Below are 26,844 nucleotides of genomic sequence, written 5' to 3'. Positions count from 1 at the left end.
TGGCTCGAGGTCCGACCTTTGTGTCACCGCGGCTCGACAGCTGAAACATGGGACAAGATCTTGCAGGTGTGAGAATCAGACCTGGAAGGGCGTCATGACGACTGGGATATCTTGCGGTACTTTTCGCAGCCAAGCGGCCAATCAATGTTGCTTGCTGCAGTGGATGGGGGAGAGGCAACATCTGATGCAGTGGCCCCCAGGTTGCTGAGACAAGGTATGACGTGGAGAGAACATCGTTGCGTGGACGCACAATGCTATTACCTTGACCTTTGTCGTCAGTATCGGGGGTGGGGGGATGAAGGAAGAAAAAAAAAAGAAAGGAAATCAAGACAAAAGCGAAAAGAAGAAGCAAAGAGATAGAGGAAGGAGGGACGCGGGTAAGTACGGTACCTGTGGTAAGCGCCGAGTTTAGCATTGAACCAGCCACAGCGCCGCCGTCACACCGAACAGCAGCGAAGCATACATGTGGTACAATACAATGCAACCGTATCTACAGCACATACAGTCCGCTGCAAACAAGACATCACGGTGATGACAGGACGCACAAAATCCCAGGGCTGACATTGCATGTGACAAGCAGCCGTGCTCGATGGGGAAGGTAAGCCTTGCAAAGGCCCCGGGAGAGGCTGCGGCTTCCTCAACCAGCAACAACTGGCATTGCATTCGATAAGCGGGAAAGCTTCAGGGTTCTGAATCATCTCCGTCGATTCTTGCCTTGGCAGCAATGGATTTGATTCGGGGGAGATTTCCATTCTCGGGTCTTTTGTTGTTGCCTGGGCCGCTGTGATAGGTGGGCAACCCGGGTGTTTCTCTCTTCTGTCCTGCTTTCTCCGCGCGAGGCGTGTCCGAGACAGAAATCCCGGGCAACTGGACTATTCCTGCCCAGAATTGCATGTGAATGCACTGCAAATGGCCAGAGAAGGTGAGCGTGTAATCTCCCAAGCAACCAGTGTCCAACCCTTCGGGCGATCCTGCCTCCTTTGCCTGCACGCTTTTCCATTCATTCGTCAGCTTCAGTCCGAGTTCGCCTTCCTTGGCCGTTCAGAATGTCCAATCAAAGCGGCGCTTGTCGGTTGACGAGCCAGTAGTTAGAGCACAAGGGACTGGGCCGTGGGGGTGGTGGCCGGAGTGAGGAGAGACAAAGATTTCAAGGTTCCGAAATTTGTTCTTCTAGTAATTCAGTTTTGGTATCAAATGCTCCGCCCAGCTGGATGAAGGGAAAAACGAACATAAAAACAGAAAGAATAGGGAAGCACCGCCTTGGACAGAGAAAAAAAGAGAAATACAAAACTGTTATACGATGCCGCCCGGATCGGAAACTGACAATCAAAAAGGAAAGCAACTAAAAACACAAAAGGCCTCTGTAAACGCCACTACCTAGACCGTGAACCCCTTGACTGCAAGGTAATTACTGCGGTAAATGTGAACAGAAGGAAGCAAGCAAGCAGCTGCGAGATATTCGGGCGTGCATACATGTTGTGCAATGATTAGTAGTAGGTGGTCAGGTAAGAGGAGCAGCAATAGCAGCAGTAAACAGTGATGATAAAAGAAAAAAGCAATACTGGCTCCTCCCTAATGCAACGATGCAGAAAGCCAACATGCCGCCCCGGATCCCGAAGGTAAGGTGTACAAGGAATATAACAGACCAGGATGAGAGGGAGGAGTAAGATATACAGAGATATAACAGAACGGGGTGAGGCAGAACCCATTGATTGACTGTTTCGTTTCCTCTTTTTTTTTATTTCGCTTTCCCAACCAGAAAACTCTGGTTGCCGGTTGCCCGGGCATATCTGTACCATCCTCTAATACAGCTCCAAGCTAGACAAAGGGGGGGAAATGGTGGCAGGACAAAGGGCGGGATTGGTCCAGGTTACCTGGGACCGCCCTCCGTGTGGTCCCGCGGATCTACAGCCCATCCCGTCTCGTAGGGCTGTCTCCTTGCTGTGGTAGTGTATGCACTCGCCGACTGCGGGCGTGCCACTTGTGGAGGCGGCACGCCGGGGACAGGGGGCGGCGTCGTCGACGGGGTCCGGGACTGGTCGAATCGCAGCGGCGGCAACCGCGCAACCCCCGGGGGCGGGGTGACGTGCGGCGACGGCGGAACACTGAAGGCGGGAATGGGAGGAACAGGGCCGGCCGTAATGGGCGGCAGATGCGTGGACGTCGCGAGGCTGTAAGAGCTGGTCGGCAGCTGCGGCTCGGAATCCGTCCTCCGCCGCCTCGCCGGCGGTTCAAGGGCCGATGGCTCGCCGTAGGAACTGGAGCGCGAATGCGGAGGTGCGAGAGGATGGGCCAGGATCTGGGGGTATGGTGTCGGATGCCCCGGATGCCCCTGGGACTGCGAAGAATGAGCATGTCGCGGAGGCAGAGGCGCCGGCTGGGCCGGAAGAGCGCCGCCGCAGTCGGGCGCAAGCAGTCCTCCTCCCCCGGTCCTCGAGATCGGACTCGGTGGTGCCCGGTCGGCCCACTCCTTCATGCCGGGCGTCTGAGATAGGATGTCTCGCAGGCGGTTCCGTTCGCTTCGATAGAAATCTCGCTCTGCCTCGACTTGCTGGCAACGCCTCACGAGCTCTTCGTTCTTCTTCTCCAGCTCGCGATTCTGGTTCTCCAGCTTCTGCAGTTCCTCCTGTTGCTGTTGCTCCCGCTCCTTCTTCCGCTGTCGGAATCTCGCCGATGCCCCGGCGTTGCGCTGCCTCTTCTGGTCCGCCACTTTCGATGCCTGGTACACATCGACGGGAACCAGCATCTCTTCCCCTTGTCCGGGCATGATGGCCATGACAGCCTGGACGTCACCACCCAGCTGCAGATTCCTGGCAGCGCCAGCGGGCAGCGAGGTCAGCACGCGAGACGTCCACCTTGAATCGCCCATAGCGCCCGATGTTCCAAATGGCTGGCCCGCCGGGAGAGGAGGCGCAAATGGAGGTCCGGACAAGACGGGCCGCCCGCTGTGTTCTCGCTTCAGCCCTGCCGGCTGTGACGGTTCCGAGTGTGGCGCCGAAGGGAGGCCGCGACTCAGGCTGGGCTGCGAGAGCGACCGCGCCAGTCCGGACGTCGGGCGCATGGGCGAGGGTGTGGCTGTTCCTTGTCCAAACACGGAGCCGTGAAGCTGCGGTGGCGGTCCCAGAGGGGGAGGCCCGCCGACGTGCGTCTGGGCGGCGGGAGGAGCAGGAAGGCTTGCCGTGAAGTGCTGCGGCTCCACTGCTCTCATCGCTGCTCGACTAAGGCCAGCTGCTCGCGGGGATCTCGGCGTCAAGATACGTCTCGCGGCCATGGGATATGGGTGAACGGTCTGGGGAGATACTCGGTCTGCGGAGGTATTATGCCCTCCCGCCGGCGACGTCGTCGTCGCGGGCATAGCCTGGCTCGTCGATCGTGGTGTAGTAGCGCCCCGGGCTTGTTGGACAAACGCAGCGGACGGCGACCCCTGAGATCCCGGCCTCCCGTATTGGGCCGCCTCCATGGCCGACTGAGGATTCCCGCTCGGCCCGGAAGGCGGTGGGAAGGTTGGTGACTGACTCGCGATCGAGACGGCGTATGGCCTGTCCGGGTTGAGTAAGCTACGCCGGTCCATGTCTCGAGTCCCTGCCTGTTGCTCTCTCTCGTCGCCCCGATTCAGCGCAGCCTCGGCGGGATCTTGAAGCGGCCGAGCTCTCGAGTCATCCTGGTAGGCACAGCTTCGCCGAAGCGGAGGTGAGGATGCTGTTGCGGGAGCCGTCGCTCTCGCTGGAGATGGTGAGGAACGCCGGGAGGTAGGGCGAGGCGCAGTTCCCCCCTGCGACATGGCGGCCTTGTCCCCTTCGCTCTTGAGCTCTTCGGGACGCAGACATTGACGTCTCCAGCCGCTTTTGGGTATTGCCTGGCAGGCGTGTTTCTTCTTGTGGACAGAGCACCCGGTGTCCGGCTCGGATAGATGCAACTTGCCTGGACCGCAGCGCCGAGCTGCCAATGACAGCTGCAATGGCACCACGCCCACCCAGGTCCGCGCTGGTTCTTGGGCCCACCGAGGAGTCGACTGGCTCGCCACGCTGGACGATTCCGGGTCTGGAAATGTGACGTGCCTATGCCTATGCCTCCGCCCGCCACCAATGGAGTGATCAAATCCAAACGGCAGTTCGCGGTGGCCTCCGCTGGCCGTCGCACACCCCGGGGGGCGGGGGAGGGGGGTGTTGCCCGGCTAAGGAATCTCAATACGGGCCACACGGCCTCGTTCGGGAGGGCGGGAGATCGAGGAGCTGGCCGTTCCGGGCTGTTGGAGCGGAGCAAGGTAACGTGCAGCTGCAATAAGTACGTGTTCGGGACCACATATAGATGTGCTGGCTTGCGTTAGGGCCGGGGGTGCCGCACAGGCACCGGTAAACACCGGTAAAGCCACGCCGCCTGCTCGTTGGACGACGAGGAGGAGCTGTCACGGGTGGCTCCTATCCAAGCGGAACGGAATGACAAGCGCAGGGCGGTGGCGAGCGAGCGAGCGATCGTCGCCAAAACCGTAATAGCTGCAGTGGGCCGAGGACTGACGGTTGCGAGCAAGAGACGACCAGTGGTTTATCCTTGAGAGATGGCTCTGGCACACTGACTGGCTACGAGTGCTTGACGTGCGCTAATAAGAGGGGCTCTCCGCGACCTGAATGGGCAGAAACACAGCCAAGGCACTTCCTTTGCCTTTGTTGATTTTGTCTTCCCCTGCTTTCCAGGTTCTTGATCAAGTGAAGCAGCGGGACGCGCTCGGGTATCTCGAAAAGGCCCGTGGCGACGCAGCACTCAGATATGCTGTGATTCCGACTCTTCTTCCCTAGTCGGCACAGCTAATCCGCTACTACCCCAAAAGTAAAGACGGGGGAAATAAGGATGCTACCGAGGGGGGAGCTCGATAGAGCCGCGCTTCTTCGCTGCTGCTGCTGCTGCTGCTGCCCAGCAATGACCTCGATTAAAGCCCATCGAAGCCCAAGAAATTTCGGCCCTTGTCCATTGCGTCGACCGGTTTTGTTTCTGACGGTACATACGGAGTACTTCAAGGCCTGGCCAGATGACCCTGGGTAGTATTTGGGATTGGGAGCCGTCAGTGTACCGGGGTGCATGGCTCGGTCAGGGGTGCCATGCTGGATGCTGCCGGTGTGTGTGAGCTAGGACCATAATAACGGGGCTTAGTTCGGGTGGTCCGCCTTCTTTTTGGAATTGGGTGGCTCAGGGGGGTGTGACCTCTGCTCTCGACCATTCGTTACGTGTTTTCCTTTTGGATGGAGGAGTGTGATGGGCGCCCGTAACGGTCCTGACGACGACCAGATGCCCTGGCTAGGCACACAGCCAAAGACGGCATTTCGACTCCATCCTGGAAAGTGCAGTAGGTGCCACAGTACTGTACAGTTACGTACCAGACAGTAAATACTAGATAGGCCTAGTGCAAGAGCTTGACCGCTCCGAAATGGAAGACCCAGAGAAGCGGCGCCGGGTGCATGGCTCGCATCAGCGGCACCCTGTAACGTCACCTGCATGGATCCGGGCTGTGTATGGATCCGGGCCAGGGTCCTGGCCTGAATTCATTTCGACTGTCAGCCACAATGAACATCACGAACAACTTCATCAAACAGGCTGTTTGACCGCATTTTCCAACGAATCCATGGTTTGACCTGTTTTTTGAACTCCTCTGACAATAGCTAACCTTTTCCACATACCAGTCAACCTACGGCATCACCAACGCAGTCAACATACCACATCACCACTGCAATCGACGCAGTCAACCGACTGCATGGTACGTACTCAACCGACCGCATCATATGCAGTCAACTAACCGTATCATGAACGCAGTCAACGCAGTCAGCCAACCGCATCAACCATGGCGCCCAGTCAATCCAAACCCAAACCTCCCAAGCCCACACTCAAGAAGCCACCACGCAAGCGTACCAACAGCCAGGAAGAACGCATCCAGTCTGCTATTGAAGCCCTGCGAGCCGGGGAGGTCCCCAGCGTTCGAAACGCGGCCCACATCTTTGACATACCACGAACCACCCTCCAGGAACGGTATGCCGGTCGACGGCAGAACCACCGGGCCGCAGCCCAGCACTTGCAGCGGTTGACACCACAGGAGGAACAATCCATTGTTAATTCCATTTACCAGTTGGATGCCTGGGGCTGGCCAATGTCAATCTCGGCACTAGAACATCTTGCAGCCCAGTTGTTGCTGGCTAAGGGAGACATCCAGCCTTTGGGTGAACGGTGGATCTACAACTTCCTGAACCGGCACCCGGAATTGAAAGCTCGAAGGTCCCGGGCATTGGACCAAGCTAGGAAGGACGCTGTCGATCACAACACATTACAACATTGGTTCGAGCTATATCAAACTATCAAGTTGGCTTATAACATCGCTGACGACGACACCTACAACATGGATGAAAAGGGGTGCATAAAAGGCATGGGGGACAACCACAAAGTCATTGTTCCGAGGGATTCATTAGAGCCGACCGTCGTTCAACCCGGTAACCGCGAATGGGTCTCTATTATCGAATGCATCTCGGCCAACAATGACGTCCTTCCACCCTTCGTCATCTTCCAGGGCAAACGCATTCAACAAGCGTGGATTCCCAAGGACCTCGACCCCCAGTTTGTTATCCGGGTTAGTGAGAACGGCTGGACCGATTGCAACATTGCTCTAGAATGGATCCGACACTTCGACAAGTATACGGCACCCCGAACACATGGTAAATACCGGCTCCTCATTCTTGACGGCCATGCAAGCCATGTTTCACCCCAGTTCGTGGAATACTGCGAGGAGCACAACATCATACCACTTTGCTTACCACCACACTCGACACATGAATTGCAACCTCTTGATGTCGGGGTCTTCGGGCCGTTGGCTAAGGCTTACCGTAAGTTAGTTACTGAAGGGGCATTGTTCGGAGCTGTCAAGGTAGATAACCACCAGTTCCTCCGGTATTATGAGAAGGCCCGGGCTTGCATTTTCCGGAACATTCCGGAGGCATGGAGAGGAGCTGGGTTACTACCTTACAACCCAGAGAAGGTCCTAGCCCGGCATAGGCCAGCCGAGGCACCTATAACGGCACTGGCACTGGCACCGGCACCTACATCGGCACCCGCAACGGCACCCGCAACGGCACCCGCAACGGCACCCACAACAGCACCCGCAACGGCACCCAGACCCAGGACCTCTGACCGGCCGAAGACCCCAGCGATGGTCAGTATTACTGATCAACAGGGCCGTCGAGCCGAGCTCCCGGTGACTGGCGACATGGCTACAAAGATCAACCAGGTTGTGGAGGAACTGTTCCAGATTTGTGATACCCCCAAGAGAGCCAGGCTGTCCTGGATGAAAGACTACTTCCTAACTACGCAAGCTGACAATACCACACTCAGGGCCCTGACCCAGGAAGTAGTGAAAAAGAGGTTCGAGAGCCGGAAAAAGTCCTCGAGGAAGCATTTTGGTGAGGCCCGGGTACTGACTGTGGAAGACATCCGGGCTCGCATAAGTGAAAGGGAGGCTAAGGAAGCCGTGGAAGCCAGGGAAAAGGAACGTCGTATAGCATTAAGAGGGGTAGTGGGCTTTGCGAAGGGTGTTTGGAAGGACTACAAAATGGGCCCAGATGTGTTCAAGTAGGTGGATTTGGATGTGTTTTCCAGACCCCCATTGCTTTCTGGCCATGGCACTGTCGTCTGCTTGTGAATAGCTTCAATTTTGACCCAGCTGTGATCATGTTGGTGATGGTGGGCATGGTGTTATGGTGCCCCTAAATTAGCCGAAATTGCCTGGCCCGGATCCGTGCACGGCCCGGATCTATGTAGGTGACGTTAAGCCTTGCGAATCCACAAAACTAGTGCAAAAACGGTAGCAGCGAGTGACGCCGCCTTGGCAGGCTTGGCGGCCGCAGCAAGCTCGTCCATCGTCTCATCTTTTGGTGGGCCGTGTCGCTGACATGCCGACTGCTATCACAGACGACAAGTAGCACAACCAGGTAACTATTCCCCTATTCGAGCCTGCCTGTCACAAAAAGCTCAAGCAGAGCTCGTGACACATGCATAGCATGCCAGTGACGGTGGGAAACCGCGCTCTATCCTTTGGCGACCGTGTTCGCTGTTTCTTCCAGATGTCCTCGCTGGCAGCCAGACAGTACTGTAGTTAGTGTACTCCCGATGGGATCGGTAAGCGGCGGCGACATGAGAGACCACGCTCATCATTTCTGTATCAATAGCGCCATCAGGACGCCTTTCGGAGCCCGTGGCGGATCGCAATCCCCGCGCCCCTTCCAGTGACCTGGCAGCATGGCGGGACTTCCAGCACATTGGGCGCTCCGCTCCATAAGATAGGTCACTAGAGCCACACCAAGACCGACATTTCGACAGCGGATTCAACTCCATCTACGGTGGTAGGCTGGACCAGTGGGACTCGGACGTGTCCGGAGCTTGCGATTTGTGAGGCACCTGGGTGTCTCTGACAAGCCGGATCGAATAATAAGCAGCGTGAGCCTGGGGGTTTTGATGAGTGAGATGAGATCTGCATTTCGACTGCGTGTAAGTTGATCTGGGGAAGCTGGGCCTGGCAAGCATCTTGTTCAAGGTCCGGGCTTGCTTTGGGTCGCTTGGAACCGTACGAATTTGTCGGCGGTGCTCGGCAGGCAGGATCTGGTCTGGCAATAACGTTACCCGAGATGCTCGTCATCATCCAATGGCGCCGGCGGCGGGTCATGGACTGTGCTGATGCCATCGAGAGGGCCACGACAGAACTGCGCCCAATACTTCCGAGATAGGTGCCGTGGTCCGCAACCGCCTGCAAGAGCACAAACAAGCGGCATGCGCGTAATCAAGACTATTGGAACCCACCGAGGGACCAATGAACCTAATACCGCGGGCGGGCCGCGGGGAATGACTGCCGGTGCGTCCTTGCATCTTGGGTTGTCTTCCGATGGGGTCTAACTAAATAAGTGGAGCGAACAAAGTGGCGGGATTCACCTGCATCTCGTGTCCAGGAAATGGTGCAGAATTGGGCGCTGGAACTCTGGAACGCGGGATCCCTGTCGTGCATGTGAGCATAAGGTACTGTGGTAGACATATAACTTACCTGAAGTTACGTGGTGCTGTCCAGTAGCTCTAGGCTTTCTTGATAGGTGCTACACATACCTATTCGTAGCAGTATCTTGAATGCTGCACGTGTATATACCTACGTAAGTACCGGTGTGGCGTAGTGGTGTATTGATCGTTTCTTGACCCAGTTGACGATGGAATTTGGAAAGGCCGCTTCGGGCTACAGCAGTCGTGGATGCCGACGGTTGTGGAGCCCTGAGCTCCCAAAGCGGCGTAGCGTCATTCTGCCAGAATGTTTTTGGCATTTTGGCTCCGAGTCGGTCATGATGGTTCGTGACGTTTCGCGGAACGGAAGGCGGAACAGCCCTGCGCTACCTAGCTTGACATATCAACACCCACCCCCTCCGCATCCGCATCCGCATCGGTTGTCACACAAAACTACTGCAATCTGCATGTCCGCTGGTATTGCGCTCGCACGTATATATTGTATTGTTGCAGTACCTGGTAATAAGGTCGGAAGAGTATTTTTCTTTCCTCCACTGATCGGCCCCCGGCGCCCGCATACACAGTAGACTGACAGTCAAGCACTGAACCGCCCTTCTCTACCTACCGTTCCACCGATACCACGAGGCGGGCAACTTCTCCGAGACTCGAGCGCCGGGTGTGTGTTTTGATTGCCAGCTCATGGTCTTGGGGGTTTCCGCCAACAGGTGCAGTGGCTTCTGCACTTCCGGCTTGCGCACCTCGTTTAGGGGAAAGTGATCGTCCCAGTGTACTCGGACAACAACCAACTTGGGGGCCGCAAGTTCTCGTCCTGGGTACTCCGTATAGCAGCTGTAATGTATCGGACAAAACTACACAGGGCGTACACAGTCCCTATACATCATTGCACCGCGGGCAATTCCACCGGTTACTACGACGAAGGCGATGCGGTTCTAGTAGGTAAGATACTACCGTATTGAAGGAGCTCAGAGGGCAGGTGGCGGTGATGTTTGCGTACCGGCCATTCTTGAATCATCTCAGGTCGCTCTCTTAACTTTGTTATTTTATTCTTTTACCATGGCAAGCTCCTCTTTGTGACGAGTCCCTTGGTACTGTGTTGTAGTCAACCGTTTCTAGGCCGCCTCCATTGACCACTGACATGCTCCAATGGCAGCATACTTTGTGTCAGGCTTCTTTTTGGGGGTTGTCGATCGCCCTCTCTGAAATCCATATCGTTTCTCTTCTACTAGTACTGATACATATGCAAAAAGACGCGACAATCCCCTACCCGGCTTAAGCACGTGCAGCTTGCATTGCGGCCTGACAGTCTCTCGGCTTTGGGCTGTGGTGCAGATAATGCCTGTGCGGTCCTTGCAAATCAGATCGTTATTACAATGCTGGCAATGTTTTACGCATGTATTCTGATTACATGGTAGGTGGATGTCTTTCGCAGTACGGTACTGGGCTTCAAATTGTATTATCGTACACAGCAGAATCTCACTCTGCGGCCGGGAGCGCGGCCCTAGCATCAACACTCGCATCAGCGACCTCATCGAGCTGTGCAACGTGGCTTGCAGGTACAGTCCTGCTGGCATATCAACCCCGTTTTGCTTGCCCCCACGTGGGTAGATTACTACATCTCAGAGCGTCGAGCCTAGCGGACGGATGGAATGACATCGCTACCTGATACGATACAATACCTACCGTATGTTTGTACAATACCTCCTAGTATCTATATAGGGACCGTGACCTAAGGTAAGGTGGTTATTGTGTAGGGTCGCTTCTGACAAGGCGTGTGCGGCCATCGACGCTATCTTACCTTGCTCTATCTGATAATCACTAGTATGTACAAACGCTATATGCACCCATTCGGTTCAGACGACATCTGAATGGAATTTATACATGAATTGAAGAAATTCAAGCTGTGCAGGGTAACTATTCCGTAACTTACCTACAATACATACATGAGCCCTGAGTGGAGACATGAGTGACGTGACGAGTGAGACATACCTACCTTACTTTATTGTGACACAGGAGGTCCGTCAGAAGCAAACAGAAACCCAGCACATCACATGCGAGACCTGACCCCCACAACGACATCATGTTCGTTCGAGCTCCACACCTAGTTCCTGTCTCGGAGTCGATGGAGAGATGGGAGGTGATGTCCCACCAAGGCACCGCGGACTGGTGTTGACGGGCAAAATCCGGCAAACAGAACTAAGGCTGTCCCGTGTGCCAACGCATCATACACTAATTGGTGATAGGTACCAAAGTGGGAGCTAGGATACATATGTGGTGACTACTAGTGCACCGATGGCGTATATCCAGCTCACATGAAGACGTCCATGCCTCGAAATCTCCGCCGAAACCGCCTTACTCTTGAGGGGAAAGCAACGCCTCTGGTGCTAGACTAGACATATAGGAGTACGCAACGAGGCAAGAAAAGCTCCTTGAATCGGCAAGGACATATATGCCTTCGAGCATCTCAGTCTTCCCCGCTAGGTTGCGGATATCAAAATTACAAGGTGGACCAAAGCCGTTTCCGCATAATGTGGGTACCTGACTAAGGTATTTACCGATGGCATCGTAATATGTACAATACCTCGAATACGTACATACACATACAAAGTACGGTAGTCTACAGTGCCGATTACATTCGCGGAGCCAATTCGTTCTTCCAGTCAGGCGGACTTGCCGCCCGCGTCTTCCAGATCCCTCAACACAACGCGGGAGGACATGCAGCCGTTGCAGATCATGTGTCTCGCATTGGCCACAGTATTAGACGCGAGCAACCCGGACCGGCGCCATTCTTAATTTCGATGTTGTGTGTGCTGCTTATCCAATCTAAGACACGAGGCGCACAGATCTTGACGAGAGTGCGGACTACGTACAGGTCGGTACAGAGGTCGATGAGATCAACCTGGGAATGAAGACTGCTTGAGATCCCAATCTCGCATCCTCGACGCATGCGGCCATGCGGCGTGTTTAATGAAGCTGGCCCTTGGTAGCAAATTTCCCCGTCCGTGGTCAATGGCGAGGCTCATATCGTCGGAAGAAATGGAATGGCTCCTCGCTTTTCTTGGGAAATTGCTTCTTGCCGCTCAACAAGCTGACGCGATCAGCAGGCAATAACTTGAAGCTAATCAGAGAATCTGTCTCTTTTGTCGTGCGCTAGGACCTCCTCACCTCAATCAACAGCAACCTAGCTCACCTCACCTAGGGTTCCTCACTTCCTCGTCAGGACGGGGCTTCCAACCTACTGTGTACGCAAGCTAAGCTAATCTGAAATAATAGACGTGGTGTCTCCGTTCCCTCCTGTGCTCTCCCGGCGCTGTCAAGAGACTCAAGACCAGCGGCTGTAACGGGCCGTCTTCCGGCTCCAAAGCCGGCGGGTTGTAGTGCCGCGATCCGAGCCGCCGAAACTTCGCTCCCGCAACTACCTACATAGCCGGAGTCAAACATAACATGGTCTCCACCTGGAGTAGAGCCGGATCATAAAAAGGCGGCAGCTACAACTCCAAACCTGTGAACTAAGTATCCGGGAGGAATTCTTATCACCGCTTCCAGATTCTTTTGACTGGCCGTACGGAGTACTGCACGCCAAACACGTTCCACAGGTCGAATCACCGGAGTCTTGGCGATCGGGCTTGTGGATCTTGATTCTTGACCTCACTCTATCACACAGACTACCTACCCGCAGCGTACATCAAGCGCATTGAAGCAGTAGAAGAGACAGCAATGGCAGATAGTCAAGGCTTACAGCAATGGCACGTCAGCGCCCCTTACCTCGAGACTCACTGCTCGCTCGGCGAGGGTCCCTACTATGAGCCCGCCACCAACACGCTGCGCTTCGTCGACATCATCAAGAAGCGCCTCCACACCGTCTCGCTTTCCGAGGGTGCTTCGTCGCTCAAGACGCTCCAGTTCGACGAGGCCATCACCGTCACGGCCGACATTGACGGCCGGGACCCGCAGGAGACGCTCCTGGTCGGGGCGAAGCAGGGCATGGCGGTGTTGGATAGGAAGACGGGCAAGTACGAGTATGTGACCAAGTTTGGGGATGAGAAGGCGGAACGGATCAGGAGCAACGACGGCGTGGTGGATCCCAACGGGGGCTTCTGGCTGGGAACCATGACGGATTTTGGACAGGGTCCGTTCCAACCTGAAGGTGAGTTGTTTTTTTTTTTCCCTAAACAAACTGAGTGGCCTTGGGAAGGACAAGACGAGAGAAGGGGGAAAAAAAGAAATAGAAAAAGAAAAGTAAAAAAAAAAAAAAGGAGGAGGGGGGCCACTATTCCGTATCCACGTGGCAAAGTTGACATGTAGTGCAAAACGGCTCGACCACAAAAAGGCTCCCTGTACCGCTTCACCCACACCGCCCCGGCGACGCGCACCCGCTCCGGCCTCACCATCCCCAACTCAGTCGGCTTCTCCCCGGACGGGCGCACCATGTACTTCACCCACTCGACGGCGCGCGAGGTGGTGGCGTGGGATTACGACCCGACCGCCGCCGCCGGTGGTGGTGGTGGTTCGCTGACCAACGAGCGCATCTTCTACCGCCACGCGTCCGGGTCCGGCGAGCCCGACGGCTTCCGCGTCGATACAGAGGGCAATCTGTGGCACGCCGTGTACGGCGAAGGCAGGGTGCTGAAGATCAGCCCCTCGGGGGAAGTGGTCGGGGAAGTCAAGATCCCCACGCGGAATGCGACGTGCTGCGAGTTTGTCGGTGGCGGGGACCTGGTCATCACTACCGCGGCAGACGAGGAGGGTGAAGGAGAGAGTAAGCGGCTGGGCGGCTGCGTGTTTCGGGTGACGGTGGGTGCCGAGGGGACGAGGAGGTATGCTTTCAAGTTGGATGGATGAGTGAGACTAGGGGGATACTGTACATCGTTACAGCAGTGAGCAAATGGAACCTACCCTGCCTAGTATATATGTACCGAATACATACGTTGCGTACCGTGGGCGTAGGGTTGGGATTGTTTGTCCTCTGGTTCTGGAATGTGTGTACCGCCTAATCCATGTCACAGTATGAAGTAGTGTAGCCTCGGCGGCGTTTTGCGTATTTATTGTACATAAAATACATAATCCCACAAGGAACTGCTGCACCAGGTAACCTACTAGTAGTGTACAGTAGGGCACCTACCCTACGGAGTTCATAGGCTTGCTTGGTCCTACCTACTAAATCTGGAATCACATTGCTTGAATCGGACGATAAACCCCGACCCCTGCCCAAAGCGAGCAGGTGGACTCTTACCGCCCAGAAGCTTAACGCTCTCCGGACCCCAGTCAGCCGACGGTCTCCGCCTTGATGGTATCGGTCATGTGAGCTTCGAAGGCTGGGGAAGCGCAGGGTAGTGTCGGCGAGGCAGGGTAGTTTAACGCTTCAGCCAGTCGGGGAGAGCAAGCCCTTGTCTACGGCGATTTGGAGGGAGGGGTCATAAGCGGAGGAGGAGGAAGAAGAAGAAAGATAAAACCCCAAATATGCGGTCAATGAACTGGGCCATTCAGATTACGGTGGGCTGGATTCCCAGCTCTCTGCAGCCAGTGGTCGTGTGTGATAACGATACTAGTTGAGAGCCGTGGTGGTGTTCACAATCCGTGCGAGGGGAATGTGTACCGGTAGGCGGCCTTGGGCTTATGCGGAGGTTATGCCTTCCCTTGGCCCGGATGCCAGAACTGCGGTAACTTTCCGCCATCCTTTCTCGACGTTGCTCGTCGTGCTCCAACGTAACGGACCCAAGAACTGAAACAAGCAGGAAGGGAGCAGGCAAGGAAGATGCATGGCTACCGTACTGGGTAGGCATGTAACAGCAGCGAATGGACGATGTTCACCACGGAGCCACATCACAACAGAGTCGACCGGATCCGCAACAACATACGAGATGATCATCAACGTGACATGACATCCACTCCCGTCCTGGCCACTCAAGACTCGGCGACCACCATCGGATATGGGGTGTAGTGTAGGTACTCGTTGGGCTCCGGACGGTGCAGACCCACCCCTAGGGCAACGCTGGCGGTGACCTGCAGTCTCCGCGTTGGATTGGTCTGGGAAACACAGATGGTGAGATAGGAAGAGCAGGATTGGGTAGGTACGCAGAAGGGCAAGGGGGGCGCCGGGTTCGACGGTACCCTGACCAACCACCAGGTGAAGCAATCGAGTGCTGCCCCGGAAGAGAGAGATAGGCTGCTTGCAACGCCTTCGGGGGCATCGAATGATGTGGATACATTGCATACGATGTTCTGCTTCAGCAAATCATATGGTGTGCTAGATGTGTCGGTATAGTCGCCAACGGGTTGAACACGACGCAGTCGAATGTCGCCACGATCACCTCTTGCTTTCGAGCGTTCTAGCCTGGCACGGAGTGACGGCTATCAATGATGTAAGCTTCTGTACCTGCTAGCGTCCCCTATTGATGTCCATTCGCGCAGACCATGGCTGGCGTCGAGGAGGGGTTGGGAGTTTACCGGCGACGCGCCGTCTGTCTTGGAATCTTGACGTGGAATCCTACACCATCGTAGTGGTGAAGAAGCACAAGCACGGGAGCTGTAGAGTGAAGAGATTTACAGCCTGCGTAAACGTTACCTGGCTGACCCTGCCGATGAGATAGGAGATTCACCGGGCCAGAAGGGAACGTCCGGAAGGAACCGGGAGATGTGCGCAGCGCCAACCGGACAAGTACATGTCAACCTCCTCTTAGAGCTAACAACCGGTATGCTGCGGCATACGGCATGACTCTCGTCTACTGCCTCCTCGAATGACACATTCAAGCTAAGGTAGCAGATGAAAATCAAGACTTTGCCGTCCTCTTCGATTTCTTGTGAGATTCTGGACGATGGTGTAGCTGTGAAGTAGCATTACTTGGATCTAAGTGTGCTGGATACCCATAGTCAACGCCTCTGAGAACGAACTCGAGGTATCCTTTTGGGAACTCGAATGTCTGTGATCATGCCATGGGAAGAATCATCGGGAGCTTCAAGTTCTCATTTGAGGTGTTGACTCTGTTGACAGCCTGAGGTCGTCGACGCAAACAGGGTTAGGGCTTTTCTGTGGCTGTGTGGGGCTCATTTCAATCTGGATTTCAACATCGCGCCTTCTCAGACTGCTGATTGTTTCCGAACTTTGAGTCACGTCCAGGCCCAACACAGCACATGGCCGAGGCCATCATCGCCATGGCTCGTGTACTTCCTGACGACTCTCCCTCCTGTCTTGGAGAGGAAAATGACGACATGGAGTCGCTCTTCGGCGGCGACGACGACGACGACGTTGATCTGGCTTCCCTCTTAATGGAAGTCGGTGCTGTCGCGCCGCCGCAAGAACCCGACTGTGAGCCAGCATCAATCTCGCCGCAAGAGCGGCCTCAACAGGCGGCTAATCATTTTGCTCAGCTCTCTTTTCCAGAAGCACCGCCGCGAGATGAGCCGGATCGCCGGCTGTCGTGTTCGGCTCTTCAACAGGCTCAACTTTATCTGCCCGCAGTCCCTGATCCTCCTGCTACCTCTTTATCGCAACAGGATGGACACACTTCAGGTGATTTTGTGGTTAGTACCCGCGACTTTGCCCTCAGCTGTCCTGGCCCTGCGCCCGCAGCGGCACCGCCCGGGGAGTTTCCCGACGATGCGGCGCTGGAGGCGGAACTGGAGGACCTGTGGAATTCGATCCAAGGCGAAGTTCAGCCTGTTAATGCTCATGTAGGGAGTCAAGTCGGAGGGAACCGCCAGGGCGACAGCTTCATTCTTCCGTCACAAATTCCGGGCCATCGCTACGCCAACTGCCAGACCAATGCGTCCCTCCTTGTCCCCCGCCGCATCGATCACGACCAGACGCTGGCTGGAGAGCTTACTTACTTTATCACCCTCAGTATTATCATCCTGTTCCCTCTATCGTTGTGGGGCAGCTCAATGGCTAACTGGTGGCAGACCGCGCTTCCAAGATAGATACGCTCTACGGATACCTCGAATTGGGCGTCGGCGAGGGTAAGCGTCTTAGCAATGAGATGAAGAAACTTTTGAAGCAGCCGCCACTTAGTCAACTTACCGATCAACCCGGCAATAGCAGTTGCGGGCCCGGCGAGACCAAAAAGACTCTCATCAACATCTCATTCTATCTGTTGGTGTGCCAAGGATGGGGAGACGCCTGGTTCGGCGAGAGTTGCAGCACGGCTAGTTCCCGCACTCTGTTTTGGCCCACAGATTCTTCGATGTAAACCGCCCTCCCGCGAAAGCATTTGGAAATACTGCTAACTCTCGCACACAGCCTCCTCACTGGCTTCGTGATGCTTCTCCACCGACATTTCACAAACCAGAAGCAAATGCGCCAAGCAGCCTTGCGTGCCAATGCTCGGCACCGGGACTCCATTACAAATTCGACCCTCTCGTCACCAGCACCATCGCGGTCCGCCACTGTCGAGCCGGTCATCTCCCCGAGTACTCCGCCACCCACTCCAGAACCCCAAGGGCAAGCAATCTTTGAAGCCCTAGCCAAGGACGTGGCTGCGGCCAAGAAGCGCAAACATGCCGAGGCCATCCTCAGCATTGCCAGCCAAGAGGCTTACGATCTTGAGCTTCCCGCAAATGCCAAGCTCGAGTATTACATTTACATCAAGGACAAGACTCTCGGCATCGATCTGGCTGCTCCGACGAAGTTTCGGCACACTGACTCTGTTATCTCCCATGGCGCCTTCTCCGGCATCAAGGCGACCTTCGAAGCGGCGGGGCACACCCCGATTTTCGAGATTCAGACGCCGTTTGGGAGAAAAGCCATCACGAGCGAAGAAGAATGGGAGCATGCTGTTCTCTCAATCTACAACGTCAGGCGGTCGGGCGGCGTGGTGGAGGTCGATGTTTTTGTCTGAGGGCGCTCCATCGAGCTATGGTGGGTCGGCAACTGTTCGGGGAGTAACCCTGTGAAACTGCGTGGTTAGGGCGGGTATCCGATCAGTACTGGCATGGAGGATGGTATGGATGATAGCGATATGATACTGGGAAATCGGAGTTGTGTGGTGTTCGTTGTTGTGATGGTGAGGATTCTGCCACAGCGCAGATATCTGGGCCGTAATCGGCCAACTAGCGGCTGTCATGATAATGGAATATGGATTGTTCCTTCGCCGCTGCTTCTTCTATTCAACACGAAACTGGCTTTGTGATATGAGCCGTCTTGCGAAGCGAAGAAACCTGTTCCCGTTGGCTAGCACTGCACATTTAAGCCGGGTCCTGAATCAACCAAAAGAAAAAAAGAAAGAGAGAAAAAAGGATAAGGAAAAAGAAACGCCGTCCAATGCTCCCTCCATACGCAACACTAAAAGCCACGCCGCCTATGCAGAAGCCAGACCAAGGAGCAAATCAAGGAAGTACATGATTACAACCTAATCCTCCCTTCACTATCCCCCCCACCAAACCACCGCCTTACATCCGTATTCCCCGCGGGCCTACTACTGCCGCTACCCTCAGCCTGGCCCTGTCCGGCACCCATCCACTTTGGCTTCTTGATTCCCTGCCCAAAGTCCTGTAACCACTTCGGTGCATCGAGCGTATCGATGGTGTTCTTGAACCGATGCCCCAGGGCCTCAAAGAAATTCTCGTCCTCCGGCTCGTCCAAAACAATCCCAGCGCGTCCACCGACCCTTCTCGCTGAGGTGTTTGCCTGCGGCCGACTCGTGGCCGCCGTACCCGCAGCAGTAGGGGACGTCGCGAAGGGGGTGGTTGGTACTCCCCGACCACTACTACTGCGGCCGGGGGGTATGGTCAACACAGGGCGGCGGGCTGGGCAATCGGCGCCGCCGTCGGAGAGGCCTGAGCGGGACATGCCGCTGAGTTCGCGCTCGATAAGATCGCGGCCTTCGCGCCAGGAGTAGCCAGTGCCGTAGGAGGTGCCTCGCTCGTTGCCGAAATCCTCGTCATCGTCGTCGTCGAGGACGTCTACACCGGAAAATCCGACCACGCGCTTGACCTTCCCATATAGACCGAACAAGGTCGCGCACACGGGCAGCAGAATGAAGGCGGGGAAGACATAGTCAAACCACTTCCCTAGCGGAGTGAGATTGATAAGCTGGCCTAGGAAGTCGTAAAACACCGTGTCACGGTAGATACCCCCCAGAAAGGTCATGAAATTGTAAGTCAGGGGCACGCTGAGCCGGGCGACCTGGCTGGCGTACCAGAAGGCCGACTCGTGTGCGGTGTTGCGGCGGACCAGGGCGCGGCCCCGCCAGACTTTCACCTCGGTAATGGAGATGAGCGCAGCAGCGCACATGTAGACCATCCACAGCGCGGCGATGACTTGGCCGGCGAAGCCGACCTGACCTTTTCCGCGAATTTCATGGTGAACCACGGTGTAGCGGATGACGGAGAGTCTGGGAAGGACGCCCTTGACAAGCTCCGACCAGACGATGCACACGGAGGCGAGGGACATAAGTGCCGCGAGGGTTACCTGTAGGTATGGGATGAGGTAATAGTGGAGAAGAAATCGCGTGTAGGGCGTGAGCAGCGTGTGTCTGTCCCAGAAGCCGGCGTTTGGCGTGGCCTTGCCAAAGTCCAACTTCTTTGAGGCCGCCGAGTCTAAGACTGCCTGCGTCTTAACGGCGTCTTGCAGCAGTCGGTTCCACTCGCTCGCATATCTCAACCTCGCATGCTTCGCTCTGACCAACCTCCTGGTAAGTTCGGCAAGATATTTCTCGGTGATGACATTCGGGACGGAAATCTGGTTGCCAGAGCCGCGGACGGCATTTGCTTGACCGGGTCGCGACTGGGGCAGGTTGGTCATGTCGACCAACTCTTCGATCCAATCTTGAAACAGGCTCGCGCTGCCACCCTTGCGGCGGCTGAGCTCGCCCACCTGCAGCTCGAGATCTTCGAGATCCATCTCGGCGTCTTGCATCTTCTCATAAACCCTTGGAGCCTGCCTCTGTATCCGACGCAGCCGGCCACTGATGTTGGCGCTGCGGAACAGCCGGCGGGGTATGGACACAAGGCCGTGGCCCATCAGGTAGATGACCAGGACCAACCCCCAGCAATATGCGAGAGCCATGACAGTGCTCTTCAACGACGCGGAGAAGTGACCGTACGAAATCAGGACATATATCAGGCCGAGAGCCCCGGACCCGAAGACGATGGCATAGTACTGCGCATTCGCGTATAGGGAGTCGAGCACCTTCGCCTTTGGTTCGCGGTATCCGGAGTCGGAGTATTCGCCGAGAATTGGGAGGATAAACCTGAAGAACGTCAGAGCCGGACAGCAGACGGCCGTTGGGTGAGACGGTACGGCGCATACCAAGTCAGAGCAAAGGTAAGCCAGTACGCTACCCTCCACGAGACCCTCAATGCCCTCGGGTCCAGCCATATGCCCCGCGCATCAAGATCGTCGACCATGGCACTGGATGCCAGGTCTATGGGCACCAGCAGCACCATGCTCGCGGGAAGCCATAGTGCAAAGAAAACGGGCACGAGAAGGAACGCTGGCGTGGTCCGGAGCGGGAGATAGTAGCGGAGGATGAGGAGGACGACCGCAGAGATGCAGAACAGCGAGACCACTGCAAAAACCTGGGACGGGACCGGCGACGGCGACGATACCGTTGTCTCCATCATCACGGGCGGATTTGGCGTTGCATGTTCGGGATCACGGAGTACTGGTAGTATTGTTTGTTCAGGTTTAACTGGACTGCAGCAGCCAACGGAGGATCCGCTCAACGTTCAGATGTTATGTCACAAGACAAGGGGCCGTTATCAACATGACCCACTTCTGCTTATCCACCACTTTGATTTGCTGAGTGCCCGATAGCTTGCATGTGGCATGCCCCACGCTCATCAACCACGACGCTTCGTCATCATGCAGGCGGCAGGCCTGCCAGGACTCACATCTGTTACAACTTCGGAAAGACCTCCTCGCCCGCGGCTTTGCGGCGTGCAGCCCCGGCCTTTGATAACCTCATACTCCGTACTACCTATCTGCCGCTTCTGGTGCATGTACATTTCTAGTGTGAAGCTCACAGGTGTTAGGGTCGATGTAGCTTGGCCTGCTCAAACCTAAAGAGGTAAAAATGTCCAGATCCGGTGGAGTACCCCACAGCTACCGGAGAAGCAACCTCTCCCCCCACCCTGTACAACCATCATTATCACTTGCAGCGTAGTAAGAGTTGAGAGGAGGGGTCAAGCGAGCAGAATGCCAATAAGATGACTGCTCTCCTCCCACGGCTCTCATGTGCGTGGAAGAGGTCGAGCTCCTCAGTGACAGCCCGTTCGAGGATATTCTTCAGAATCATCACCGCTGGCACCTTCCGCACCTTCTCCATTACTTCGCAGCGCAGACGGGAGTCAACTCGCCCGAGGATGGAGGTCGAGCTCACAGCACCAAACGGCAAGAAGTGGACTCAGCCATTAGGTCTCTTCATCAACAATGAGTTTGTTAAGAGCAGCAACGGGCAAACGATTACGTCCATCAATCCTGCGTGCGTGACCCGTGGTTGCTTCGCGTCACGCGGCCGCTGACGTTGGCTCTCAGCACGGAAGAGGAGATCTGCTCCGTCTTTGCTGCGACTGCTGAAGATGTCGACGCTGCAGTAGCTGCCGCCCGCAAGGCGTTCAAGGACCCATCATGGAAGTCACTCTCCGGGACAGAGCGCGGCGCCCTGATGCTGAAGCTGGCGGATCTGGTGGCACAGCATGCCGAAACCCTTGCCACCATTGAGTGCCTCGATAACGGCAAACCGTACTCAGGCGCCCTTAGCGAGAACGTGCCCGAAGTGATCAACGTGCTCAAGTACTATGCTGGCTATGCCGACAAGAACTTCGGCCAGGTGATTGATGCCGGCCCGGCCAAGTTTGCCTACACCGTCAAGGAGCCTCTGGGTGTCTGCGCCCAGATTATCCCTTGGAATTACCCTCTAGGTGACTACCCTTGCCCCTAGTGATACCCATAGTCTAATAGGACCCTAGATATGGCTGCTTGGAAACTGGGCCCTGCGCTGTGCTGCGGAAACACGGTGGTGCTGAAGCTCGCTGAGCAGACGCCTCTCTCGATGTTGTACGTTGCACGGCTCATCAAAGAGGCTGGGTTCCCGCCGGGCGTGGTAAACATCATCAATGGCCACGGACAAGAAGCCGGTGCGGCGCTCGTGCAGCACCCGCACGTCGACAAAGTCGCCTTTACAGGCAGCACCGCCACTGGCAAGCAGATCATGAAGATGGCCTCCGCCACTATGAAGAACATCACCCTCGAGACAGGCGGCAAATCTCCGCTCATCGTGTTCGAGGACGCTGATCTGGACCTCGCGGCGTACTGGTCGCACATCGGCATCATGAGCAACCAGGGCCAGATCTGCACCGCCACGTCACGTATTCTGGTCCACGAGAAGGTGTACGACGCGTTCATCGATAAGTTCAAATCCAAGGTCCAGGAGATATCAGTACTGGGAGACCCGTTTGAAGAGACGACGTTTCAAGGCCCACAGGTGACCAGGGCGCAGTTTGAGCGGGTGCTCTCGTACATCAAGTCTGGGCAGGAAGAAGGCGCCACCATCGTGCTGGGCGGCGAACCGGCACCGCAGAACGGCAAGGGCTTCTTCATCGCGCCCACCGTATTCACCGACGTAAAGCCGACCATGAAGATATTCCGGGAGGAGATCTTCGGGCCCTGCGTGGCGATAGTCAGGTTCACCTCGGAGGAAGATGCGATCCAGCTGGCCAATGACACGGATTATGGTTTAGGCGCAGCGCTCTTCACCAAGGACCTAACGCGGGCGCACCGGGTGGCCAGAGAGATCGAGGCAGGAATGGTCTGGATCAACAGCAGTAATGATTCCGACTTCAGAATCCCCTTCGGAGGTGTCAAGCAGTCGGGCATTGGCAGGGAATTGGGCGAGGCTGGGTTGGCGCCATACTGCAATATCAAGGCCATCCATGTGAACATGGCGGCATGATGGTCCAAGACTGCTGTGTAGGTAACTACATTACCTACCTAGTCAAGATGCCATTGCAAAATATGCAGACAAGTGATTGTTTCTGTGTGCTTGAGGAAGTATCTTGATTCTGATGTTCTTAGTAATGTTAGACGATATCGATGCGAAATATCAGCATATAGGTTCTTTTGATGATCCCGTTATGTCGGTTTCATGGTTCGCTTCCTGTAGCAGAGCTTTTCCTTCACACATAGGTAAGGTACCTTACCTGCATCACCAGTCCTGATCTTGGATAGGTGTTAACCCCTAACCCTCAGCAGCAAGCTTAACAACCACATATAGTACTACTAACTAGTAGTAGTAATGCGCTAACACGGAAGCGGTTAGGTAGACATCACCAAGCTGCGGGAAATCCTCCGGTACGCCATACCCAATTGGAGGCAAAGCACCACCTGGTCCTACTAAAACTCCCTTACACACTAGTGTAACCGTGTGGAAGTTGGCTTCGCGCCGCATCGGGCGTTCGTGGTCGCGCAGTTGTGAACGGTGAATTCCCTGAAGGTCCTCGGCATCAAGGTCACTCGAAGTAACGTTATTCTTGGAAATTCTTCCCACCGAGACCGCTTTCTTCCGACAGCCAGCGCGGCCGCATCAACAGACCAATGGCGCCCGCGATCACTGCATCCGCGTTGCGACTGTCGTACCCCTTATACGCCCTCGGCTTCGACCCCGAAGATGCGGATTGCCTTGTGATCGGCGGCGGCGGAGGAGCTGCCAGAAGCGGGGTTGGGAATAAAGTGAGCGTACTAGATGCGTCACGCGAGGATTCTCTGCAGGTCGTCTCAGAGCTTGAACTGAGCCGCGATGAGGATAGCGTCAACACCCTGGCTGTCGGCCCGCGCACGAAGAACTCACTGCTGTTCTATGCGGGCATTAACTCATCCGAGGAAGATTTGAAGAAAGGGAAGAACGAACACTTTAGAGTATTCGCTGCCGACCTACCCTCCACAGCAAAGGCCGAACCCAAGATCGCCGAACTGTCGCGGTCCGCCTTGTTCTCGACTACCGACGCCGACACATATCAAAGGTTGTTGAGCATATCGGGTCAGGTTGGCGCAGCCGCAACGGGCACAACAGGGCGCGCCAAGGATGCGCAGATTGCTGTGTTCAACCTTCCGCCGGCGGGCGGCAACAGCCCGGCGCCCAAACTCAGAGGCACACTGGAACTCACGAAGGAAGCTATGGATATGGACATGACGCAGGTTTCCGTCGACGAGCACCAGCTCGTGTATTGCGACGACTATAACATCTACACCGTCATCGTCGGCAAGACAGATACCACTGGGCCACACCGCGTCTTCACAGTACCGGACGATGGCTCCAGCGGAGCGGCCCGTCCCTCATTCCGGTGCATGCGCTTCCTCACTCCGACCTTTGTGCTTGCAGTCGCAAACAAGCCGAAGGCCGGCGGGGTTGTGCTTCAGGGCTTTCGCCTACCAAAGTTATCTGACCTTGGAAAGGAAGAGAAGGAAGGGAGCGCTAGGCTCGCTATTTCTGTACACCTTCCCAAGACGGTCGCCCGCGCCACGGGCATGGCAGTCCGCAACCTCTCCCCACCCGCTACCGCCTCGACGAAACAGAGCGATGCGCAGTTTGTCATCGCTGTGACGGGCCAGGATGGCTCCATCCTGATCTACACGCTCGAGCACCAAACCGTGGGCGACGTCAACCTCATTACCAACCTGCACCCCGTCACCACCCTCAAGGACGTCCACCTCGGCCCCATCTCAGGCCTCGCTTTCTCACATTTCACGCCGTCCTCCAAAGCCTCAGCGCCAGCCACATCGCCGAAATCACCACAAAGACCACCCCACCTCAAACTCGCCTCCATCGGCTCGATGGGCAACACGTGCGCAGTCCACTCCCTCCCGCTCAAGAAGCTCACCACCACCAGCACCGCGACCAAACAAACCACCACTCGGTACGTCCTCGGCCTCAAGAGCCGGCCCCCCTCCCCGACAGCCCTCTTCCTCGGCTTCGCCAGCTTCTTCGCCTTCCTTGCGCTCTTGCTACAGGCCATTCTAGAGATAAAGGGGCTCTCGCAGCCCGTAATCGGCGCGCGGTCCCTCACGCCCGTGAGCTGGCACGCTCCGGGACGCTACTACGGAATCGCCGAGTCGAAACCTCCCATGACCCCTCTGCCGGGCAGCATCCTGGAGCAGTACCGGGTGCTCGCTGCTGCCGAGGAAGAGAGAGAGTTGCGGGAGAGCAAGCGCGTGATCCTGCACCACGGCGGCGAGGGGGACGGCGTCGTGAGGGTTGAGGCGCTGGACGCGGAGCGGCACGGCGAAGCGAGGGAGTGGGAGGACTTACAGCCTTCCCAGAGGGAGGCGTGGAAGGAGAGGCTCAAGGAGGCCGGGCATTGGGGCGAGGAGATGGGCGAGGCCGTGTTCAAGGGCGTGCTGTTTGGGCAGATTGCTGGGGCTGTGGGTGCTATGATTTGATCTGATGAGGTATGGCGGACTGTATGTATGAGCGTTGGATGGATGGAAATGAAAGGGTGGCATGTTGTACTGTTGTTCTAATGCGGGTGTATCTGCCGAAGCTGATCGAGGGAGGCTCGTGTGTGTAAGATAGCCAACCTTATCACTCGCTTCTCCTATCCCCTCGGCCTGGCCTTGCGGGGTGCAGAAGGTTGTTTTAGGATACGAATGTTCATCAATCTAGATGGACAAGAAAGGGCCCGAGTACGAAGATAGATCTCAGCCATTTTACAAGACTAAGGTACGGAGTAGATTCGGCGGCTCCCTCCGAACGATGACGGCACACACTGATTTGCAAGGCTCCGGGTGGTCAGAACTGTCGTCACAGCAACCGTTACTACAGAACATCCCTGGGATACACAAACATGCCAGTTAGCCAGGCCGATGACGTACATTTTTGTCTCACAAACCTCATACTCTACCCACGCTTCATCGAGAGCCGAAACCCGGGCACCCTTCGCTAGTACGGTAACCGTTTCGTATGCCACGTTACTACAGCGTCTTCGTGGTACGGTTCCCCTGGTGTGGACGTTGCCGAACAGTCGGGAGTTTGGAAGGTTCTCGTTCGACCTAGTCTGCTACACTGCAGGCACTGCGGAGCGGCGACGGCGAATTAGAGATACCTATGGCTACCTGGTAGATAGGGCGTCTTTTATTAGCTCGGATGAGATTTTGCACAAATAAAGAGAAGATGGCTGCTTCGGTTGGCACGACAGGCCGTCGCTGCATGGTTACGAACTCGATCTGCAACCTCCGAGGGGACTCATTTCACGGGTTGGCACCCGGACGGGACCTTTTTGGACCTGACCAGCTCGGACCTTCGGATGGCGTGCGGGTGGTCGCTTGGAAGCTGCAGACTCCGGGCAAGTATCGATCCTCGGACGGCACGTGGACGGCTCCCAAATGGTACGTGTACGGAGGGCAAGCGCGACTCGGTGTCAGATCTCGCCCGGCCTCAATCCTATAATCTTCTCTCCATTGCAAGTTCGTGCCACTCCCTCGACGTTAACCCCTAGCTACTAAAATAGTTTCAATGATGTTTATCTAGGAAGCGTGATTTCTTTCTTTGCAAAGAAAGAAACTTGCAACTTCAAGGCCTGCGCGCTCGCCCTTTCCGACTGGACCTAACAGTCGCACAGCACGAACATTCCGACGCGCCTTCCTGCATCTCTCCTGCAGCAGTTCTATAGTGCCTGACGTTGGTCCTGGGTCTCCTCAACGCTCCTAGGTCACCGCCCGTCCCGCCGCTCCACAGTAACGGTCAAGGTTCGACTTCAGCCGAAATACAATGTCGTGATTCGGAGCGGCTTTCCTCGAATTTAGGATATTTGCCGCGTCATCCTCTTTGCGGGAATACCGAGCTCAGCTTTCCAGACGGGAGACCCCAGATCTGCCGGAAAGGA

At 56.0% G+C, this 26,844-nt stretch overlaps 6 protein-coding genes across 6 annotated transcripts; 4 read left to right on the top strand and 2 right to left on the bottom strand.

Moving 5' to 3' along the window:
- Positions 1 to 1,870: 1,870 nt before the first annotated feature.
- Positions 1,871 to 3,781, bottom strand: B0T15DRAFT_496623 (uncharacterized protein; the record flags this gene model as incomplete). Its single annotated transcript, XM_062867189.1, has 1 exon — positions 1,871 to 3,781. One exon carries the CDS (start codon positions 3,779 to 3,781, stop codon positions 1,871 to 1,873), a length of 1,911 nt encoding a protein of 636 aa, XP_062717932.1.
- Positions 3,782 to 12,343: 8,562 nt separating this feature from the next.
- On the top strand, positions 12,344 to 14,184 carry B0T15DRAFT_294502 (uncharacterized protein). The gene is made up of 2 exons (XM_062863745.1): positions 12,344 to 13,177; positions 13,361 to 14,184. The coding sequence occupies exons 1-2, from the start codon at positions 12,748 to 12,750 to the stop codon at positions 13,870 to 13,872; spliced, it is 942 nt and encodes a 313-aa protein (XP_062717931.1). The 5' UTR covers positions 12,344 to 12,747; the 3' UTR covers positions 13,873 to 14,184.
- Positions 14,185 to 16,296: 2,112 nt separating this feature from the next.
- On the top strand, positions 16,297 to 17,872 carry B0T15DRAFT_561713 (uncharacterized protein; the record flags this gene model as incomplete). Its single annotated transcript, XM_062870559.1, has 3 exons — positions 16,297 to 16,870; positions 16,930 to 17,212; positions 17,267 to 17,872. 3 exons carry the CDS (start codon positions 16,297 to 16,299, stop codon positions 17,862 to 17,864), a joined length of 1,455 nt encoding a protein of 484 aa, XP_062717930.1. The 3' UTR covers positions 17,865 to 17,872.
- A 212-nt stretch (positions 17,873 to 18,084) lies between these two features.
- On the bottom strand, positions 18,085 to 20,658 carry B0T15DRAFT_422007 (LMBR1-like membrane protein-domain-containing protein). The gene is made up of 2 exons (XM_062865563.1): positions 20,276 to 20,658; positions 18,085 to 20,216 (listed from the first exon to the last, which is right to left on the bottom strand). The coding sequence occupies exons 1-2, from the start codon at positions 20,587 to 20,589 to the stop codon at positions 18,368 to 18,370; spliced, it is 2,163 nt and encodes a 720-aa protein (XP_062717929.1). The 5' UTR covers positions 20,590 to 20,658; the 3' UTR covers positions 18,085 to 18,367.
- A 171-nt stretch (positions 20,659 to 20,829) lies between these two features.
- On the top strand, positions 20,830 to 23,234 carry B0T15DRAFT_542092 (aldehyde dehydrogenase domain-containing protein). Its single transcript, XM_062869907.1, has 4 exons — positions 20,830 to 21,449; positions 21,503 to 21,888; positions 21,937 to 23,152; positions 23,216 to 23,234. The coding sequence occupies exons 1-3, from the start codon at positions 21,175 to 21,177 to the stop codon at positions 22,917 to 22,919; spliced, it is 1,644 nt and encodes a 547-aa protein (XP_062717928.1). The 5' UTR covers positions 20,830 to 21,174; the 3' UTR covers positions 22,920 to 23,152; positions 23,216 to 23,234.
- Positions 23,235 to 23,367: 133 nt separating this feature from the next.
- B0T15DRAFT_294098 (uncharacterized protein) lies at positions 23,368 to 25,790 on the top strand. Its single transcript, XM_062863743.1, has 2 exons — positions 23,368 to 25,682; positions 25,756 to 25,790. Exon 1 carries the CDS (start codon positions 23,561 to 23,563, stop codon positions 25,400 to 25,402), a length of 1,842 nt encoding a protein of 613 aa, XP_062717927.1. The 5' UTR covers positions 23,368 to 23,560; the 3' UTR covers positions 25,403 to 25,682; positions 25,756 to 25,790.
- The last annotated feature ends 1,054 nt before the right edge of the window (positions 25,791 to 26,844 follow it).

Source organism: Chaetomium strumarium, assembly GCF_033439665.1.
Source record: "Chaetomium strumarium strain CBS 333.67 chromosome Unknown B0T15scaffold_7, whole genome shotgun sequence".
NCBI lineage: Eukaryota > Fungi > Ascomycota > Sordariomycetes > Sordariales > Chaetomiaceae > Chaetomium > Chaetomium strumarium.
Note: the sequence above shows the minus strand (reverse complement) of the source record. Positions and strands in the feature narration are given on the sequence as shown.

What these genes read in the sequence shown, in the direction of transcription:
- B0T15DRAFT_294502 (XM_062863745.1), top strand. Translation starts at nt 12,748, where the DNA reads ATGGCAGATAGTCAAGGCTTACAGCAATGGCACGTCAGCGCCCCTTAC. An exon ending in GGGTCCGTTCCAACCTGAAG is followed by an intron (nt 13,178 to 13,360) that starts GTGAGTTGTTTT and finishes GACCACAAAAAG; the next exon opens with GCTCCCTGTACCGCTTCACC.
- B0T15DRAFT_422007 (XM_062865563.1), bottom strand. Translation starts at nt 20,589, where the DNA reads ATGATGGAGACAACGGTATCGTCGCCGTCGCCGGTCCCGTCCCAGGTT. An exon ending in CTTACCTTTGCTCTGACTTG is followed by an intron (nt 20,217 to 20,275) that starts GTATGCGCCGTA and finishes GACGTTCTTCAG; the next exon opens with GTTTATCCTCCCAATTCTCG.
- B0T15DRAFT_542092 (XM_062869907.1), top strand. Translation starts at nt 21,175, where the DNA reads ATGACTGCTCTCCTCCCACGGCTCTCATGTGCGTGGAAGAGGTCGAGC. An exon ending in ATTACGTCCATCAATCCTGC is followed by an intron (nt 21,450 to 21,502) that starts GTGCGTGACCCG and finishes GTTGGCTCTCAG; the next exon opens with CACGGAAGAGGAGATCTGCT. An exon ending in CCCTTGGAATTACCCTCTAG is followed by an intron (nt 21,889 to 21,936) that starts GTGACTACCCTT and finishes ATAGGACCCTAG; the next exon opens with ATATGGCTGCTTGGAAACTG.
- B0T15DRAFT_294098 (XM_062863743.1), top strand. Translation starts at nt 23,561, where the DNA reads ATGGCGCCCGCGATCACTGCATCCGCGTTGCGACTGTCGTACCCCTTA.